The 20,307-nt window shown below is 44.5% G+C and overlaps 1 protein-coding gene across 1 annotated transcript in view; it reads left to right on the top strand.

The window, feature by feature from the left end:
• PTPRJ (protein tyrosine phosphatase receptor type J) overlaps positions 1-20,307 on the top strand; it is a 170,796-nt gene that overhangs the window by 116,432 nt on the left and 34,057 nt on the right. The window contains exons 2-8 of the mRNA XM_049617207.1: positions 1,463-1,481; positions 4,262-4,465; positions 6,230-6,481; positions 7,606-7,833; positions 11,116-11,382; positions 14,319-14,579; positions 19,460-19,717. Of these exons, the coding sequence (XP_049473164.1) occupies positions 1,463-1,481; positions 4,262-4,465; positions 6,230-6,481; positions 7,606-7,833; positions 11,116-11,382; positions 14,319-14,579; positions 19,460-19,717 (1,489 nt within the window). The remainder of the gene's footprint in view (positions 1-1,462; positions 1,482-4,261; positions 4,466-6,229; positions 6,482-7,605; positions 7,834-11,115; positions 11,383-14,318; positions 14,580-19,459; positions 19,718-20,307) is intronic.

The raw sequence follows: 20,307 nt of genomic DNA, 5'->3' as shown, positions 1-20,307 counted from the left end.
CCCCTGGAAGATAGGGTGGCGAGCAGATCTTTTTTTCCATCTGCCTAATCCGTGAGATGAAAGTGAATGTTGTCTTTGCCTTCTCCATTTGGTAAGCCCGAAGGATATTTCCTTTGGGTTGGGTTGAGTGCTTAGGCTCCTGGCCGTGTCCCACCTTGGCCTTGCTGTAGGACCTTGGGCAAGTGTTTTTCCACCTATAGGCCTTAGGGGATTCCTTCCTTTCCAAAACAAGAGGCTCATTCTTTCCTTTAGTGTCATTTACTGAGTGCCTACTGTATGCACCATTCTAGGCAAGGGCACAGACGAGGTTTCTGTTCTCATGGAGCATACATTTTCGTTGGAGGAGGCTGAAGATAATTGAGGTAAATTGCCAAGGAGGAAACATACTAGTGATGTGATGGAGAGTGAGAGCTGCTAATTTCCGCTGGTTGGTTGGAGAAGGGCTGCCTGATGAGGTGGCGTTTTAGGCCATGACACAGGAAGGTCTGGGGCAGAGTATTTCTGGAGAAAGGAATCAATGTGTAAAGGCTGTAAGAGAGAACCAGCCTCAGGAACAATGAGAAGGGCGTGATGAGATCATGGGGGATATGTAGACTGTGGTTAAGACTTGGGGTTTTATTTAAGTGTGATGGGGAATTGGAGGACATTTTTTCCACTAGAATCCCTTTTGATTATTTTCCTCTTTATGAGGGCCATACGTTTAAAAATCCTGTTAACCAAAAAAGTGTGCTTACTAAACAATAGATGTACAACTTCAAATTATTTTAGGTTTTTAAAGTATGGGGAAATCATTTATGGATCATGATGCAGATCTTTGAGGACCCTCCGGGGATCTAAAGATGGCAGATTGGGACACTCAACTGAATAATCTTGAAGGTTCCTGTTTCAAACATTCATGCTTCCCAAAGCTGCATGCCATGTAATTAAAAAAAAAAAAAAAAAAAAAATTACGCCACCTACCGACAGAAGGAAGAAGGTGGATTTTTGCGCAAGGAAAATCCCAAACCCAGTAGATTTCTTCGGTTGTGCACCTGGCTTTACATTCTGTACGTGCGACCTGAAAATGGCTGTGGGGAAGGGTTGTTATGGTCCTGCTTTCCTTTTTGCTTCCCTAGAGAATCTTGATTGTGCGTCTGTGTCCCTGTGCATCAATTCATGATGCAGTGGCAGGGGAGAGGGCTGACCTGGGAGCTGCCCCAGTATTGGATGTATGTGTGGGGAAGAGCACTGGATGGCTCGGCCTCCATATAACTGAGTTAATCCATTGTTTGTAACTGACCTCTGGTTTCACTGAGTTCCTTTATTCAGTGTCCCCACACCCTAGTCCCTGCCAGTAGGCCTTTTTTAATGTAGTCGTTAACACCCCATCCCTATCATTAAATTCTCAACTGCTTTATTCCTGATTTGCATTTTCCGTGGCTGAATGAATGCACTGACTTCCGTTTTTTTTTTTCTGTTACAGATGGTGTGCGCAGGTGATGGTGAGTAGCACTTCCCGGTCTTCTCTTGTGTTGTTCGTTATCGCCCCCTGCTGGACACAGCATCATTAACAGCAATGTGAAAATCACAGAAAATGCAAATTTGTTCAAACTCTTAGTTTCCAGTTTTATTTTAGAAGTGGGGTGAGTGTGGAAACAGCACGTGAAAGAACGAATTCAATCATTTGCGCAACTTTGACAAAACTTTTCTATTTTCTGTGATTTTTACTTTCCCCAGCCTACATCTGTGGGTGATTTTTTAAAGACTTTGTTGTCACAATGCAGTATGATTTATATTTATTTTATGTGCTGTTTTCCTATACATATTTTTTGGGGCTGATACATTGCTCCATGATTTTTAAAAGTGATATACAGGGTGTATGTAACCTTTGGAAAACCAGACGTAGCCTCCTATATATTTTGCTTCCATGTGGAGGGCTGAGTTCCGGTTGCTAACTAGCGTTGGCCCATTGAAGTTCTCCCTAGTCTAGAGTAAAATGAGAAAACTAAGACTATGATAGTAAGATTTAAGTGATGCTAAACATATTTAGTTGAAAGCACCATATATTCTGGGATTATGTCCTTACTATTTTTTTTTGGTCATTATTTGTTTCTATAAGAAATAAATATAACCGTATTTGGTAGTTAAAAAAATGTACCTTTTAGCATAAATAAAAATTGGTAGCTCTTGTCTGTCCTCAAAATTTGGGGACTTTTTTTTCCCCTGATTGGTAAGATCCCAAAGTTTGTGAACCATAGAGATAAAATAATTAGAATGTTCTTCCAGTGCCACGGCAAGGGGGCAGATCTTGCTGAAACCTTGTAATAAAGGCAATCTCAGTTAATAACAGTGACTCTGCAAAGTCTGTACAAACAATGAGAAGAGCTCCGCAGTTGCTTTTTCTTGCTTGTTAATCCGTTTGGTAAATAAACCGGTAGGTACCTTGTGTAGCCTTGAATCATCGGTGCCAAAGAAGAAAACTTACGTGCGTGGAGAAAAGGGGGCAAAGGGGAGATGAGAGAACTGTGATTCGTTTTAAAAATCATAATGAAAACCTGTTGTACAGCAAGTATATAGTGGGAGGTGCCGTTTTATTAGTTTGTGTGACCGCTGTATCTGACTGCTCAAATCAGTCACAGTTTATCACTGAAAAGTTTCCTGGTGTCTTACTGAGATGGATTTCGGTGGCTGTAGATGTGACTGATACCAGATCACAGCTGAAGCCTAGAACGTTGGAAAGAAAAATGAAATGCAAACTAAAAAGTCTGTGAACCATTGCTCTAAAATGATTAGAATGTTCTCCCAGGGCTTTGAGTAAAATCACATGCTAATGACCAACAGGATGGGATTCTGAACTCAGATTTTTTGAAATGTCCAAATCCAGTGACTTTGGTTACCATATTATAAAAATAAGCCTTTATGTTAAAAATAGTTTATTAGAGCTGCCAATAGAGGAACTCCAGAATGGAAGGCTTTAAGGGACTGATTCTAGGTCACAGAGGTAAGGGACAGAGTGGGCCCGTATGTCTAGTTCTGAATTCAAAGACCAGCTCTTTTCTCCTTATGTTATTCTTTTTTTTTTTTTTTTTTTTTAATAATTTTTTTTAAATTTTTTAATATATGAAATTTACTGTCAAATTGGTTTCCATACAACACCCAGAGCTCATCCCAAAAGGTTCCCTCCTCAATACCCATCACCCACCCTGCCCTCCCTCCCACCCCCCATCAACCCTCAGTTTGTTCTCAGTTTTTAACAGTCTCTTATGCTTTGGCTCTCTCCCACTCTAACCTCTTTTTTTTTTTTTTTTTTTCCCTTCCCCTCCCCCATGGGTTTCTGTTATGTTTCTCAGGATCCACATAAGAGTGAAACCATATGGTATCTGTCTTTCTCTGTATGGCTTATTTCACTTAGCATCACACTCTCCAGTTCCATCCATGTTGCTACAAAAGGCCATATTTCATTTTTTCTCATTGCCACATAGTATTCCATTGTGTATATAAACCACAATTTCTTTATCCACTCATCAGTTGATGGACATTTAGGCTCTTTCCATAATTTGGCTATTGGTGAGAGTGCCGCTATAAACATTGGGGTACAGGTGCCCCTATGCATCAGTACTCCTGTATCCCTTGGATAAATTCCTAGCAGTGCTATTGCTGGGTCATAGGGTAGGTCTATTTTTAATTTTCTGAGGAACCTCCACACTGCTTTCCAGAGCGGCTGCACCAATTTGCATTCCCACCAACAGTGCAAGAGGGTTCCTGTTTCTCCAACTCCTTATGTTATTCTGTCTCATGCTATCTTTGTGCCCCAAAATGGCGGAGCTTCCTCCTAGTATCAGGGTTTGGCAAGAAAGTTATCTTCTGCACCATGTAAAACCTCTCCACACACAGTGTTTTCTAAGAATGGCGAGAGACTCATTTAGCTTCTTAACGTCTTTTTTTGTATCAGCTCCTGTATAGATTTAATCTGTATTCAAGTGACAGCCAACATTGCCAATCTCTGTCATTTTGGTCTCTGTTTTTCAGCCTTCTGTTTCACTAACACACACGCATGCATGTATATATATATACATATATGTATCTACAGTTAGTTTGTGGGAAGAAAGTCCAGGAGGAGAAATAGAGGGAAATGAAATTCTGTGATTGCACAATTCACTTCTGAAAAGTAGAGATGCAGAGCAGTCCTGACTCTTATATTTCTTTTTTAAATATAATTTTTTCTTTCCTCTTTTGGGAAACCATATTAAAATAGAATCCTTGTTTGTGTCTGACATTGAAGCTGTGTCCATCAGTCCAACCAGTGTGGCCCCAGCATGGACAAACACGGACTCAGCTGCTTCTATGTACACGCACACAGAAGGTGAAGGTCAAGCTGGGGATAACACCACAGGCTTTAGCCCAACAGCTTCATACACATCCTTCACCACTTCAGAAACAGTCAGTAAGACTTGGGCAGATTCCACGGTCGCAAATGATGTGACAGGTAAGATGAACTCCCAGGAATGATCGTGAGACGTTCCTTTTCACCCTGTATCCTAGAGCCTTGTCCATTCACGTTGCCTGTGGGGGAGAGATTGGTTTTCGTTAATGGTGGAAGGGGAGGAGAAAAGATGCCATATTGGTTCAAGCCCAGGAGTTCAGGTGATACCTGAATCATTACGTGATCAATGCGGATCATTCGGTATTCAGGTCTTGGGTGCTTTGGGAGGTTTTAAGTAGGTCCACTTTTAAAAATCTTTTGCTATTATTGGCTAGTATTTGCTTTTCTGCTAAGACTTGGGAGCAGTGACCCCGTTAGACATGTGTCTTGATGGTGTCCGTAATTAGTAGACTTTTCTTAAGCCCGGCAGGGAAGTTAATGCTGTTTATATTCTCAGGAGTATTTCCCGGGCCTGGAAGTTTGGTGTACTTTATAGAAGAGTGTGTGTTTCAAATGAAATGATAGCCCAGTGACACTCGCTTAGGTTTAGATTTTTATTTAGCTTATGTGTCAGTACCCTGAGGCACGTGTTATAGCTGCAGATTTAGCTCTCTCCCTTTTTTTTTTAAGCAGAAAAGAATCAAAAGTACAAAAAAGAGACAAGAAGCTCTTTTAAGCTGGGAAGAACCAAACATTTAAAAATGAGCTCTTCTTTTGGTTTTCTGATCTGGGAATGTGATCTCTTTGGCTGGTGAGGCCCTGGAAGCCTGATGTCTTGGAGCCCATGGCACCTTCTGTACATGGAACAGGCAAATGAAACCATCAGTTTTCAGCAGGCTTTTTTTTTTTTTTTTTTTTTTTTTTTTTTTTATTCAAGCCAGGAAACTATTTCTTTAAATAAAATCTTGCCCGGAAGCCCCATAAGTAAAAAGAACTGGAGAGAGAGGAGAGAGGACCTATAGGAGCGGGGTGTCATCAGTACCCTCAAAAAACTCTTGTCGCTCCGTAGAGCACAGGTTCAGAGGCAAAAAAAAACCCTACGATAGAGGTTTGCTCTATCGTGAAAGAGAGGGGGACAGGTGGAGAGGGCAGGGAGAAGATGGAAAAGAATGAAGGAGGAAAAAGAAGATAGAATTTAGCAATGGGGATGGGGATGAGATGACACAGGCCAGAGGAGGTGGGAAGGTGGCGGGAAATACCCAGCCTGGTTGCTGAGCCCCTCACTCCACCTGAAAGCCCCCCGGGACAAGGCCTTGCTCATCAGCTACTATTTATTGGTCGTGTACTAAGTGCTTAGTTGTTGTTTTTTAAAATAAAAAAACCCCCATTTTTAAAAATGTTTTTATTCATTTTTGAGAGAGAGACACGGACAGAGTGTGAGCAGGGGAGGGGCAGAGAGAGAGAGAGAGAGGGAGATGACCCTAAAGCAGGCTCCAGGCTCTGAGCTGTCAGCACAGAGCCAGACCTGGGGCTTGAACCCGTGAACCGTGAGATCATGACTTGAGCCAAAGTGAGACACTGAACCGACTCAGCCATCTAGGCACCCCTGCAGTTTGACAATTTTGAAGACAGTTTCGAAGACTCTCAAATCACTGTTGAAGTTAACTGTTGTGGAGCAGAGCAGAGATCCTGAAAATCTTTGGTTACAGGTTTATTCTTTTCTGTATCATTTCCTGCTGTGAAATGATGAACTTGCACAGGACCCTGATATAAAAAAAGTATTTTTAGTGAGTCACATTGGAACATCAGTGACCCCAGTCATTCCCAAGGAAAGGTGACTGCAAATACCTTGTTCCATCAATGCCCATTGTGTGTTTTTTAAAATAGAGCCGAATCAAGTTTCTGATCTTCGTGTTTCCTTCGTGGGTGTGACGCAAGTTGCTATTACCTGGAAGAACGGCAATGACACTGCCACCTGCCGGATGCTCCTTGAAGGCATTGAAAGTTGTAAGGAGTTGCCTCAAGTCTTGGTGGTCAACATATCACACCTGACACCAGGGGTTCGACACAAGGTCACCCTGTGTCTTTCAGAATCAAATGAGGAAGGGAGAGAGTCCTCGGTTACAGATAGTGGCTTAGGTGAGTTACAAAAGTGTGCTTCTCATCTGCCATACTGGTTTTGACTTTCAGTAACTTAATAGTTTTAAGAAATATTGTTCTTGTAGTTGTATAGAGTTTTAGAATTTCTAGAGGGCTTTGCTCCAGACTTTTAGTTTTACCCCACATCTGTATGAGGAAGGAGGGAAATGTTCTCATTTTACAGGTCAGATCATTGGGGTTCAGAATGGTAACAGGGGCTGAAGCTTTCTGAGTCTGGCATCCCGGAAAGGAGCTGGCCCCTTTAGCTCTTTAAACTTTCAGTGCAACAAATACTAGATGCATTAACCCAAGTAGGGCCATCGGATGAACTTGTCACATCTGTTGCGAAAAGCGAAACTTAGCAAGCGGGGCTAGCAGATGTCTTCTGCATTGGCAGTGGAGTAGCCATTTACAGGTTGGAAGCATTTTCAGAGGCAGCCCTGTGAATTGAGAAGAACAAGTGCTTAATCCCCATTTTGCACATCAGGAAATAGTACTACGACGGGGGTGTTAGGATTGTTGACCACAACTGACAGAAACCAGACTTTAAATAGCCTGGGCTAGAAAAGCAACTTGTTGGCTCATGTCTGTTTTCCTGCTGTGGGCAGTAAGGCCCTGAAGCAAGAGATGAGGGGACTCCCGTCTCCTCCGCCTGCCTCCTTCCATATCGGCCTTGACTTCAGAGTGGCTCCTGCCCCAAAGCTCAGGGAGAAATGGCCACCAGCAGGTCCCTCAGTTCACCTCCTATCAGAAGGGGTCTGGCCCAGGGGAGAAATTCCTGGAGTGAGATCAGATTAGCCAGGTTTGAGTCCAGTGGCCGTCCCTAGATGACCACCTTTGGAGCTGGGTGGGAGACGATTTTCTTGAAAGAAGGGGAAGAGCTGAAAGCAGCCGAGTTGGAAAGAGAAGGAGGGTGGTACGTGGGATACAAGTAGAGAGCGAAAGAGCTGCTGAAAATCAGGGTCCTTCTAGGAGGATGTGTCTCTCTGTGGGGGAGGAAGGGAAGAATTTGTGGTGTAGTAACTGTGGGTGCTGCCTGACGTGTCCTCTTATGGGGAAGGTGCTGTGGGCGGACAGGCATGTGCTTCCGTTGCAGTTAATGTATTTGACTTTTGTGATGGAAGTAGATGCCAACGCCACGGAGAGCTTCTCCCAGCAACCCCGGAACCACATGGCCCCCGTGTCTGGATACCAGCTCAAACGTGTGGACCTGTCTTCGGACCATCTTCTGACCGGAGACACGGAAGTCCTGATTACGGGGTTGGTGCCCGACACGCAGTACCGTGCCGCTGTCTATTCTCAAGCAGCAGATGGCACAGAAGGAGGGCCCCAGCGCATAACGTTCAGGACGGGTATGTTGAATTTTGTAGAATGTCTTCAGCCCGCGTTTTCCAGCACCCACTTTGGTCTTCTGTGATTCTCGTCTCTCCGTTATCTCTTGCTTCACAAGTACTTGTGTCGTCAGAGGGAGTTTTCTGGAAGAGATTTCGGACAGAGCAAATCCAGTGAGTTTCTTCCTAACTCCGTGGCCAAGACGCTTCTTTCTTTCAAAAGCTCACTAACGCGTATCGGGCAGCTGCTACGTGCAGACGCGAGGTGCTACCTCGTGTCTTCCTTTCGTGTCTCTGCACCCAGGCCAGTGGGACGAGCTGGTGTAATATTTTTCTCTTATAATTAGCTATTCTTCTTGTCATTTGTTGGTTAAGTATTTTCCCCTTCAGGTAAGAAAATGAGGTGTTTTTTTTTGTTGTTGTTGTTGCTTGTTTTGGGGTTTTTTTGTTTTGTTTTGTTTTGTTTTGTTTTTTGGCCTCCCCTCCAATGCATGCTGATCTTTCTGTGGAAGCTTGTTGATATGTGCATTGCTCTTCCTACCTATAATTTAATGGTATTTCCGCTCTGTAAACTGACCAATATTTGGAGGTGTGTCGGATTGGTGCTGACGAGGGGGCAAAGAAATGCATGGTTCCTTCCTAAGGGGAGTTCAGGATAGATGGGGAGTCGAGAGAGACATCCACGCATTGACAAGTCCATGGTCAGGCCCCGTGGGCTCAGGAATAAATGCTGCACCAGTGTCACCCTCAGGGACTTGGTTGAGGCAACACGAACTCCCACTCTGGTTACCTGACCCAAAAATATATCTGTTCTCAAAGGCTGTCGGAGACCCACAGAATGGAGGGAGAAGGGGTGCGGGCTGGGGGATACAGGGCAGAAAATAAGACTAGGATCCAGGAATCTCTGGGAGGCTAGTAACACCTGGTTACTAGCTGGGACCTGGTAACACCCTCAGGAGTCCGAGTCCCAAGATGGAGAGTTCGTGATTTCTGGATGGCTGCGTTGGGGGAAGGGAGCGTGGTCCTCCGGCTTCTACATGGATGACGAGCACGTCAGGGGGGATTTGGTGCTGTTGGGTGCCACACAGGTGACACGTGGCCACCGTCCACTGCAACTGCCCCCTGAGTGCTCTAGACAGTGGAAGGCTGGAGCACGATCTTAGCATCAAATCCCGAGGGAAGGCCTCTTCTATAGGCAGGATTTGAACTTGCTTTGAAGAGAGACTAGGATTTGGATAAAGGGAGAGAGGGAGGAAGACATGTCCACCGAGGAAACATTATGAGTGAAAGTGCAGGTGGTGGACCCCGAGGTACGAAGGTAGAGAGGTACGAGGAGCGGATGACAGCTCGAGGACCCTGGTAATTCTGGAGGGGTCGACTTCGTTCCTAGAGAGTTGTGATCGTATGCTCGTGAGTTGGGTGTCTCTGTCAGAGGCAGTTACTAGCCGGGCCATGTCACTTGCAGGGGCTGGACAGTCTGGGCAGGATGCCTATGACAGGTTGTGTCTGTAAAGAATTACTGCTTTTCCCTGTGCCCACCTTGAAGGAGGGTCCACTTGTGCCCTCCTTTCTTCTTTCCCGTTCTACCGGTGATGCCAGTGTGTGGGTGAGGAGGGGAGGATGTAGCTATAGGAAAGGCCGCTTGGCTTCTGGGGATCCTCAGTGACCCAGCAGGTTGGCAGGTGGGAGGGCTCGGTGTCTAGAGGGTGGGGCAGGAGGAGGAGGAAGAAGGGGCCCTCCAGGGGTGCCTTTGACAGCGGTGGGGCCGTCCTACACACAAGATGCTTGTGCAAGAGGGTGAATGGGCCCCTCGCTGAGCAATGTACCCCAGGGCTGGCTCCATCCGGAGGATGAGCCCTTTGCCTGACTTGCTAAAAGGGGTCTTGTGGGTTAGCGTGGGCCTCGGGTTCCCTGCTTTTAAAGCTGTCTGAACGGAATTAAATAGTGATTGCAGGGGCACCTGGGTGGCTCAGTCGGTTAAGCATCTGACTTCGGCTCAGGTCATGATCTTGTGGTTCCTGAGTTTGAGTCCTGCATCGGGTTCTGTGCTGACAGCTTGGAGCCTGGAGCTTGCTTCAGTTTCTGTGTCTCCCTCTCTCTCTACCCCTCCCCTGCTCATGCTGTGTCTCTCTCTCTCTCTCTCTCTCAAAAATAAACATTAAAAAAAATAGTGATTGCATCTTAGGCTCTCAGATATATGGATACACATGGCCTGGTTTGTGTGAACTGTCCTAGCACTTGACAAGTAATAATTATAGTAACTTTAACCCTCTCTGTGTGGCATGTGTGTGTGTATATGTGCATATCTAGATGTACATACATGCACACAATACATGTCTCGCACAAAGCATTTTTCAAGCATCTCGTTAGGTGGGATGGGGTTAAGGAAATCATCAGAGCACGTTGAGACACCTGAGATTAGTCGTGGTAGGAAGTCACCTCTAAGGCTGATGAGCAAGGGGAAGGAGGGGTGCTTCTGGAACCTGGTGGGGGCTGGGGCAGTGGAAGAGGCAGCCTTGTCAGAACAGGCAACCCGAGCAGAGGCCTGTGGGAGAAACACTTCACTGCTTACTCCTCTGCTTCTAGGCTGCCTGCTCACATTGCTTGCAGGTGGAACCCAGTCCCAGGGCCTCTGGCAGGGCCCCTCCTTCCTGCCAGCCGCAGTGATGCAGCATGTAGGGGTCAGCCTTCCAGGGCACAGAGCAGGCAGGGGACGGACAGCATGGGTTGGGAGGGTAGGATGGGCCAGTGGCAGATTATTAGAGCTCTGTGTTATCTTTTCTCGAGGTTAGGAATGTTACCCCCATTTTGCAGATGAGGAGACTGAGCTCACATGATTTTCCTCAGAACTACCTGGCCATTAATGCAGAACTAACCTTGGAACCCGGACCTGCCTTGTGCTAAAGTGTGTGATCTTTAATGGGTCCTGTATAGTTCATTCTGGAAGCATATATGCTTGAGAGTGTTTCTGGGTCACCCCAGGACCTGGGCAGGGCATGAGTAGAGTCCATGTTGTTGTTTGAAGAGCCTGTCATATCTCTAAGAGTAAACTCACAAGAAGAACCAAGCGGTAGCTATGCAGTTGCAATTGGCCAGGTTGTCTCTTCACTGAAGTTGATGTCTGACACTTGCTGGGACCCCCATACATTGATGTATGTTGTGGTGAAAATGTGTAGGAGAGGAAGGCATGAGTGCTGAGAATCTTTCTCATAATGGATGACAGGCCCTGATGATGGTTTGTCTCTGTCTCTCTCTCTGGCTTGGCCATTCTGGTTACTGTTAATGCCTCTTCTGTCTTCACAGTCGCCAGTCAAGTGTTTGACGTTGAAGTTGTGGACATCAATGCAACAAACATGACCCTGACCTGGAAAATCAATGATAACGAGTCGTCCTCTGTCTATACCTACAAGATACAAGTCACTGGGGAGACGGATTCCTTCACCCTCCATGTCAATGAGACTCAGGTCGTCATTACTTCGCTCAACTCGAGTACCTTGTACAACATCACGGTGCATCCTCTCCTTGGCAACAGTTCCGAGGGCGTGCCGGGTTTTCTCCAAGTGTACACCCGTGAGTTCACTCATTGTTTTGCTGACCTCTCTCTCCTGCCCGCTATGTGCCAGGCCCAGGTACGAGACAAAGCTTTGTCCCTACCCTCGAGGAAAACACAGCTCAGTGTGTGAGCCCACAGGGACTCTAACCTCCTTCCGGATGTGCGCCGTCGTAACGATGATCGTTGACTGACCCCCCCACGTGCTGAACATGGTGTACATGCTTTCCTGGCACTGTCTTCTTTTTGTTTTACTTTTTTACACTTTTAAATTTTATTTTGTGTGTGTGTGTGCGAGAGAGAGAGAGAGAGAGAGAGAGCGAGCATGTGAGCGCGGGAAGAACAGAAAGAGAGGGGGGGAAAGAATCCCAAACAGGCTCCACGCTGTCAGCGCAGAGCCCAATGTAGGGCTTGATCCCATGAACCATGAGATCATGACCTGAGCCTAAATCAAGAGTTGGTCCCTGAACTGACTGAGCCGCCCAGGCGCCCCTCCTTGCACTGTCTTATGTGGTGTTCACAGACCTGTGACTTGGTTGGAATTAGCCTTATTTTATGAATCAGGGAGCCGTGGCTGAGAGAGGTGCTGTAGGGAGGTGTTACACACGTGGCAGAGGTAGGATTCAACAGCTGGGCTGACTCCAGCCCGTGCTTGTAATGACCATTCATTCTGGCATGGTAGAGGCAAAATGATGCACGGAGACAAAAAGAACCTGGTTATTCATGTCCCTCTGTCCTTTGGATACTGACATTATAATGAAGCAGGGCACAGATATATCTCACCCTTTCTTTGCTTACCTGTGCTTTAAAGAGAAGATGACAGGCAGCAAATAAAAAGCTTCCTGTTCCAGGGCACCTGGGTGGCTCGGTCAGTTAAGTGTCTGACTTCGGCTCAGGTCATGATCTCACAGTTCGTGGGTTCGAGCCCTGCACTGGGGTTTGTGCCGAGCCTGGAGCCTGCTTTGGATTCTCTGCCTTCCTCTCTCTCTGCCCCTCCCCCCACTTGTGCGTGCGCGCTCTCTCTCTCTCTCTCTCTCTCTCTCTGTCTCTCTCTCTGTCTCTCAAAAATAAACATTAAAAAAAGATGCTTTCTGTTCCAAAGAAGGTCCGAGAATTAGAGTAAAGCAATAATGGTATACCAGTAGTACATAGTATAACAGTATCGTACCATACCAGGCGCTTTATGGGTATTGCGATGGCCTCCATGGTAGGTATTAGGATCCCTGTTTTACAAATAAGGAGGCTGCAGCCCCACCCAGCCGAATGATTTGCCCAAGGGCGCAAAGTGGCAGAGCAGAGACGTGGGTCCCAGGGATGCCTGGCTCTGGACCCAGGGCTCGTTTCACAGAATGCTTCACTTGGGTGTCTGTTCCTTGCTAGGAAGTGCACCTTAGGCACCTTTACAAATGTCTTCTGGACTGGCTCTTTGGGGTAAGTGGAATCTGGTTTCCCTTCCTCACCTTCTACACTTTTACTCTTCAGTCCCTTTGTTAGTTCAGACTAGGTTTGGCTGTGAGTAACAAAAAAACTTCCCGAGGATGCACGGCGTAAACAAAACAGGAGTTTGTTTCTTTGTCCTTGTAGAAGCAGCACCAGTGCTAGGCAGGACGGGATGGAGGAGTGTTAGCCAGGGCTCCGTGGCAGGAAACAGAAGCTTTTTATGAGCTTTTTTCAGCCCAAAGGAACTCGATCCTGGGAGCCGAGGGTTTGCAGAGTTATTGGGAGGGCTGGTATGTTATTTTGCCAGGGCTGCTGTTACAAGTACCACAGACTGCAGAGCTTAAACAACAGAAATTTATTTTCTCACAGTTCTGGAGGCAAGAAGTTTGAGATCAAGGTGATGAACGGTTGGGCTCCTCTGAGGCCTCTCTCCTTGGCTGGAAGATGGCTGTCTTCTCCCCGTGTCTTCACGTGGTTGTCCTTTGGTCTGTGCATGACTGTGTCCTAATCTCCTCTTCTTACCAGGACACCAGTCATATACTGGATTAGGACCTACTCTAATGACCTTGTTTTACCGTAATCACCTCTTTAAAGGCCCTGTCTCCAAATATACCACCTTCTGAGGTACTGGGTGTTAGGGCTCCAACATATGAATTTTGAGGGGACACGATTCAACTCTTAACAGCTGGGGGAGCAGGCTTTAGGCTGGGACCCAGGAATGGCTCCCACACTAAGGGGTGCAGTTTTGTCACAGTCTGCAACCCCCACTGTAGGTGTTGGCTCCAGAAATATATGTTCTGCGCTGTAATCTGGGGATCAGGAAGCCATAGGTGCCACCACAGCCACCGTACTCCTTCTGGAGCTAGGCGGCCTGAGCTCTGGGTATTGTATCTACATTCCAGCTACAAGGAGGAGGAAGGGCAGAAGGTAGTGCTCCACGCGTTCACGATACTTCCTAAAAGTCATACGGTACTTCTGCTCACATCCTATTGACCAGAACTCAGCCACATGGCTAATCTAGCAGCGAAGGAGGCTGGGAAATATAGTCTTTATTTCCGACAGCCAGGTACACAGCTAAAAATCTGGGGTTGTATGACTAAGGGAAAAGCCAGGTAAGGAATGGGTTTTAGGGGTCAACAGCAGCCTCTACTGCATGTTCCTCAACAGAGGTTCTGGGAGGCCTAATAATGTATTTGAGATAAAGCAGCCAGCAACAGCTAAGGTCCTACCCCAGAGTGTTAGCTCGTGCCCACGTGGGTTCACCCCTCCTCTCATTTCCGGTGAATGACTTTGTACAACCTAAGCATGCAGTTTCTATGCTCTTGTAGCCAACTGTTTTCTCAGTAGCCAAAAATACCAGTTGCTAAGGGCATTGTAGGCGATAATACAAAGAAGAGAGAAAGGTCGGATATCCCAAGTGTGCATATAATCTCAGTGTAAATATTTTGTGAGGCTCAGTCACCCTGTCTTCTGTAGAACCAGGCTCTAAATCTAGTTGTTTACTCTCTTCCCACAGCCCCCCGTCCAGTTTCCGACTTTCGAGTGACGAGTGTCAGCACAAGGGAAGTTGGCTTAGCTTGGAGCAGCAATGACGCAGATTTCTTCAAGATACTTACCACAGAGGAAGGAGCTGGAAAATCTCCGCTGGAAACAGCCACCCAAAACCAAAGTATTGTCATTGGTGGCTTATACCCTGGAACCAAGTATCGTTTTGAAATATTTCCACAAGGACCAAATGGGACTGAAGGGGAGTCCCAGACGGTTTACAATAGAACGGGTAAGCAAATAGGCTGTGTTTTCTGTAAAACAGTGGTGTTTCTTAAATCAGTATCATTTATAATGCCAGGTTTTCCAAATATTGCTTTTAATTATCTAATGAAAATCTTAAAAACATTTATAATGACAGTAATGCATATTCATTATGTAAAATACATAGACAAGCAAAAGAAAATCACATAGTAAACTCTCAACCAGAAATAATCACTGGTAACTTTTGGTGTATTTTTGATGTATGAGATAATCAATGATAACTTTTCTAATTTTAAATATGTGCCTATATTTTATTTATTTATTTATTTATTTATTTATTTATTTAGAGTGGGGAAGGGACAGAGGGAGAGAGAAGTTGTGGGGTTCCATCACACAAATCATGAGATAATGACCTGAGCCGAAATCAAGAGTCAGATGCTCAACTGACTGAGCCACTCAGGCACCCCTACATATTTTTTCTTTTACAAACATTGAAGTCATCCTATTCATGTGGTTTTATAATCTGCTTCTTACCACATAGCAGCTTATTATGAGTGTTCTTCCCTGTCAGTATAAATATTTCTACAGGATAATTTTAATATCTTCCTGGCATTCCATTGTCTAAATCAGGTCAACAGATAATAATGGCCTATGGGCCACATCTGGCCATTGCCTGTTTTTATAAATAAAGTTTTATTAGAACACAACCATGCTTATGTGTTTATATACTATCTATAACTTCTTTTGTGCTAGAAATGAGCAGTTGCAATAGAAAATATATGGCCCACAATACTTAAAATATTTATTCTGTGTCCCTTAAAGGAAAACTTAGTTGACTTGTGGGCCAGATCATTGTTACCCAAAGTGTGATCCAGGGATCTCTGAGAGTCCCCTTGATTCTTTCAAGGAGTTGATGAGTTGTTATTATTATCATACTGCTTCTAAAGTGTTATTTGGCTTTTTTAATCTTATTCTCTCATGATGAGTGTATAATGGAACTTTCCAGATGCTATATGACAAGGGATGACATCATCACTCTGATGGCTAATGGAATGTATGCTTGTGTATTCTTATGTTTTAAAAATTCTTCATTTTTTATTTCTTTAAAAATTTTTTTTGGGTTTTATTTACTTTTGAGAGAGAGACACAGAGAGAGAGCGAGCGAGAGAGCATGAGCGGGGGAGGGGCAGAGAGGGATGGAGACACAGAATCCGAAGTAGGCTCTAGGCTCTGAGCTGGATGTGGGGCTCCAACTCATGAACCGTGAGATCATGACCTAAGCCCAAGTCGGAAGCTTAACCAACTGAGCCACCCAGACGCCCCTTCATTTTTTATTTCTAATACAGTAAATATAAATATAGCCTACGTAAATAAAAATTCTCTTTTAAGAAGGTAAAGGGGTCCTGAGATTCAAAAGTTTAAGAACCAATGATATGGATGTATTATAAATTATTGAAGTACTCCCCTATTGTTGGAAAAGTAGATTGTGGATTATTTACAGTCTTTCATAAACAGCATTATTCTTTGAGCCTAAGTGATCTTGATAAAAGTATTTCATCAAAACAATTTAATGTTCATTACTGTTGTTTTTAAAATTTGAAATACATTTTTTGGGATAGCTTGGAAAACATACACTATTCCTTGAGCTTTGATTGCAAGAGAATTGAAATCTTTTATATAGAAGGGAAGAATAAAAAAACGAGGCCTAATTCCTTTAGGCACACATGAAATCATTTGGGCTTTTGAGATTCTCCTTGTGTAGGTTTCTTCAACTCTGTTGGTTGGGTGAAGGCGTTGATAGTTCCTTGAAAGGTCTGTTTCCAAAATAAGGGACTGCTAAAGTGCATTCCTTAGATGAAATGCAGTAATTCCATTTCAAGTCTGAATTTTATTTTTTTGTTAAAAATTTTTTTTTAATGTTTATTTATCTTTGAGAGAGACAGAGCATGAGTGGGGGAAGGGCAGAGAGAGAAGGAGACACAGAATCCAAAGCAGGCTCCAGGCTCTGAGCTGTCAGCACAGAGCCCGATGCGGGGCTTGAACCCATGAACTCTGAGATCATGACTTGGGCCGAAGTCAGATGCTTCGCTGACTGAGCCACCCAGGCGCCCCTCAAGTCTGAATTTTAGATTATACTGTTGAGATGGCGTCTTAACGTCAACATATATTTCTGTTTTTCTTTTGAGAATGTCGCTAACCATGAGGATTACCGTGGTGGGGGACACTTGATATTGTGTGAATTGCCAATGCCCAGAACTTAATGTGATAATAGCTTAATATATCGGGGGTCTACAAAGTGCTGGGCTCTCATCTTTTATTTAAAAATTTTTGTCGTAACTTCACGAGGTAGGCACTGTTAGCATCTCTGTTTTCCAGAGCAGGAAATGGGAGTTCTGTGAGCTTTATAACTGGCCCAGAGTGACAAAGGAGTGAACTGACCTCTGGCTTTGAAGAATGAGGTCTCAAGCAGAGTGTGGACTGATGGTCAGCTGCAAAGCAATTTAGGGCTATTCGTTGAGGAGAAGTTACATCTCTTGTACTGTAACCTCTAATTGAGTCCCATTGAATGGGAATCATGAAGAGTTGTAATAAGGCACTAATCTCTTAGGGGATTATCATTCTATGGTTGAACAACTTCCATTATTATTAAAGTCAGTATAACAGCATTAAAGGCAATTTTGAAGAAGGGAAACAAATGCTATATGATTCAGCAGTTCCAATTCTGCGTGTGTGTGTGTGCGTATGTTTGTATACATATGTTTATATGTGTATATGTATGTATATGTATTTATATGATATTTATATTTCTCAAAGGATTGAAAGCAGAGACTCGACCAGTTATCTGTATACCAGTGTTCATGGTAGCACGATTTACATCAGCCAAGAGTAGAAGCAGTCAAGTGTCCAGAGAGCAGTGGATAGACAAAACGTGGTATATCCACACAATAGAATATTATTCAGCCATAAAAATGAATGAAATTCTGATACCCGCTGCATGGATGAACCTCAAAACATTATGCTACGTGAAAGAAGCTAGACACAGAAGGGCAAATATTGTATGATTCCACTTACCTGAGGTTCTTGGAATAGGCAAGTTCATAGAGACCAAAGGAGAACAGAGGTTACCAGGGAGGGAAGTGTGGGGAGTTGCTGCTTAAATGGAACAGAGTCTGTGTTGGGGGTGATGAAATATTTTGGGTATAGATAGTGATGATAGTGTCACAAAATTGTGAATGTATTTAATGCCTCTGAGTTGTACATTTACAGATGGTTAAAATTATAGATATGGATATTTTACCACCATAGAAAGGAAGGGAAACAAGAACTCTGCCTTCTAACCCCGCTGAATTCCTTTCACATCTGTGTCCACAGTCATAGGTTTTGTTTGCATCGTTGTAATTATTATACAAATAATTGTATTTTGTATTTCAACTGTTTTTTTTTTAACTCAGTGTATATTGTAGCCTCCCTCCCATAGTATGTATGGTCTTTATGTTTTTAGTGGCTGCAGGATGTTTCATTATATAGCCAGATCACAGTTTATAGAGCCCTTCTCTTTTTATGGAATATTTAGGTTATTTCTATTTTTTTTTTACATTTATAGATAACGATGTACTTTTTTCTTTTTTTGAAGTTTATTTTGAGAGAGAGAGAGAGAGAGAGAGAGAATGCATGTGGGAGGGGTAGAGAATCTCAAGCAGGCTCCCATGTGGTGAGCATGGAGCCTGACGCGGGGCTTGAACCCTTGAACCCTGAGATCACGACCTGAGCTAAAATCAAGATTTGGATGCTCAACTGACTGAGCCATCCAGATAATGGCGTCCTTTTATGGTCTTTTGTCTGTGGAATCCCTGTGACATCAGGAATCTGGTGGTAGGGAAAGAAGACTCTCAAAGCTACCTACCTTTACAGAGGAGCCACTTAAAAAAATTTTTTTTTTTTGGAAGAGAGTACATGCGTGTGGTACATGCATGTAAAACACACACACACACACACACACACACACACACACACACACACACACACACAAGGTTTTACAGTGAAAATATTTCCCTCTTTTGTCCCCTCACTCAGTTCCTCTCACGAGAGGTGACTTGGGTTCCCAGGTAAAGAGAGAAATGTTTTGAAAGCAAGGGCAGAAAAGTAGTAGCTTACATGGTTATTTCTGGGCCTCGATCTGTGCATGCACATTACAGCTGGTTCGGTGTGTAGAGGTGAGATGGGGGGGAGCAGGGTACCCCGAGTACCCCTGTGGGAGAGTTCTCTTCTGACCCCAGCTGGGAGGGTGGTTGGGGTGTGTGCGTATGTGTGTTTTCCCTTCTCCACCCTGGCCTCGAATACTCTCAACCTAGCGAATGTCAGCTGTCCATTTCAGTTTTTCTTTTTGGTATATGCCTGTGTTACAGGAAAACGTTTTCTTTTCAGGGAGTTAGATTAAACACACACACATCCACACACACGCCCACTCACCCCCACACACATACACACCCCCCCACACACCAAACTATTTATTGAGCTGTACTATACATATTGAAAACACACACGTCATAAGTGCATAGTTTGATGCATTTTCACCAGCTGAACCCATCTGGTCATCAGCACTCAGATCAGGAATCTGAATAAGACCTCCACCCCAGAAGACCCCCAAAGGGGGCGTTTTTATGACAAAAGCGAAAGACCAGAGAACCCACAGGACAGATTGGTAAGCTCGCTCATCTGTGTTACGGAAGAGCCAAAATTCTCGAAAGACAGGAGTGTGCGTGTTTCTCGCTTGCTTTGGAGTTTGCCCTCTGTGAACTCGTCTGAGACTTTGCTGGCAAAAGAGCAAGTTCTCTGGACACTTTGCAATAAAGCTGGGTGTTAAGATGGTCCTTGACACTTCCTTTGTACCTCCTTTCCTCCCACCAGATCCCAGTGCCGTCTTTGACATCCGCGTGTTCAACGTCACCACAACCGGGATGGAGTTGGAGTGGCAGAGTACGGACAATGCTTCCGAATACACCTACCACCTAGTTATACAGTCCGAGCGCGGCTCTGACAAGATAAACAGTTCTCGCAAAGAGATCACTCTCAGGGATTTGGTTCCAGGCACCTTATATAACATCACGATCTTTCCAGAGGTGAACCACATCCAGGGGAAGCCCAGCTGCACGGCACAGTACACATGTAAGTCTCTTAAGGACACCCTGGTAAGTGGTGTTCTTTCTGATTCTCCTGGAGGGTGGGAAGCAAGCATTGGTTACACGGTGAGGTAAGTGGCCATTCCAGGTAGAATCTGATTCCAGGTAGAATCTGAAGCTGCTTAAGCTGAAAACATTGGCCTCCGCAAAGGTTCTGGTGTTCTCTTGGGGCATTGGTGCTGAGCTGTGTGAGTTTGGAATTGTCCTTAGAAGCAGAAAGATCCGATAAACATGGACAACATAATTATTCCATTCATTCCTTGGGAATACGGACTAGAGGAGAATCACCTTGTCTTGGTGACATTAGAAGATACTGCTCAAATGGGGAGCTTTGCTTGCAGAGTAGTAAGGAAGGCGTCTTGCTAATGTTTGATCTAACTATATGGTACAGATAGATGGTAGTTTGTATTATCTTTTTCGCATATATTTTCTCTTTCATTAATCAGATTTCCAAAACAGATACGAAATTATACCTGGAAAATATATTTCAGATAAACTTAAAAAAGAAGCCTGGAAAATGAATTCTTTTGAGATTTAATCTGTATAATTATTTTCTGAATGTCTTTTTGGGAAGCC

The sequence above is a fragment of the Panthera uncia genome, chromosome D1 (assembly GCF_023721935.1).
Source record: "Panthera uncia isolate 11264 chromosome D1, Puncia_PCG_1.0, whole genome shotgun sequence".
Taxonomy (NCBI): Eukaryota; Metazoa; Chordata; class Mammalia; order Carnivora; family Felidae; genus Panthera; species Panthera uncia.
Note: the sequence above shows the minus strand (reverse complement) of the source record. Positions and strands in the feature narration are given on the sequence as shown.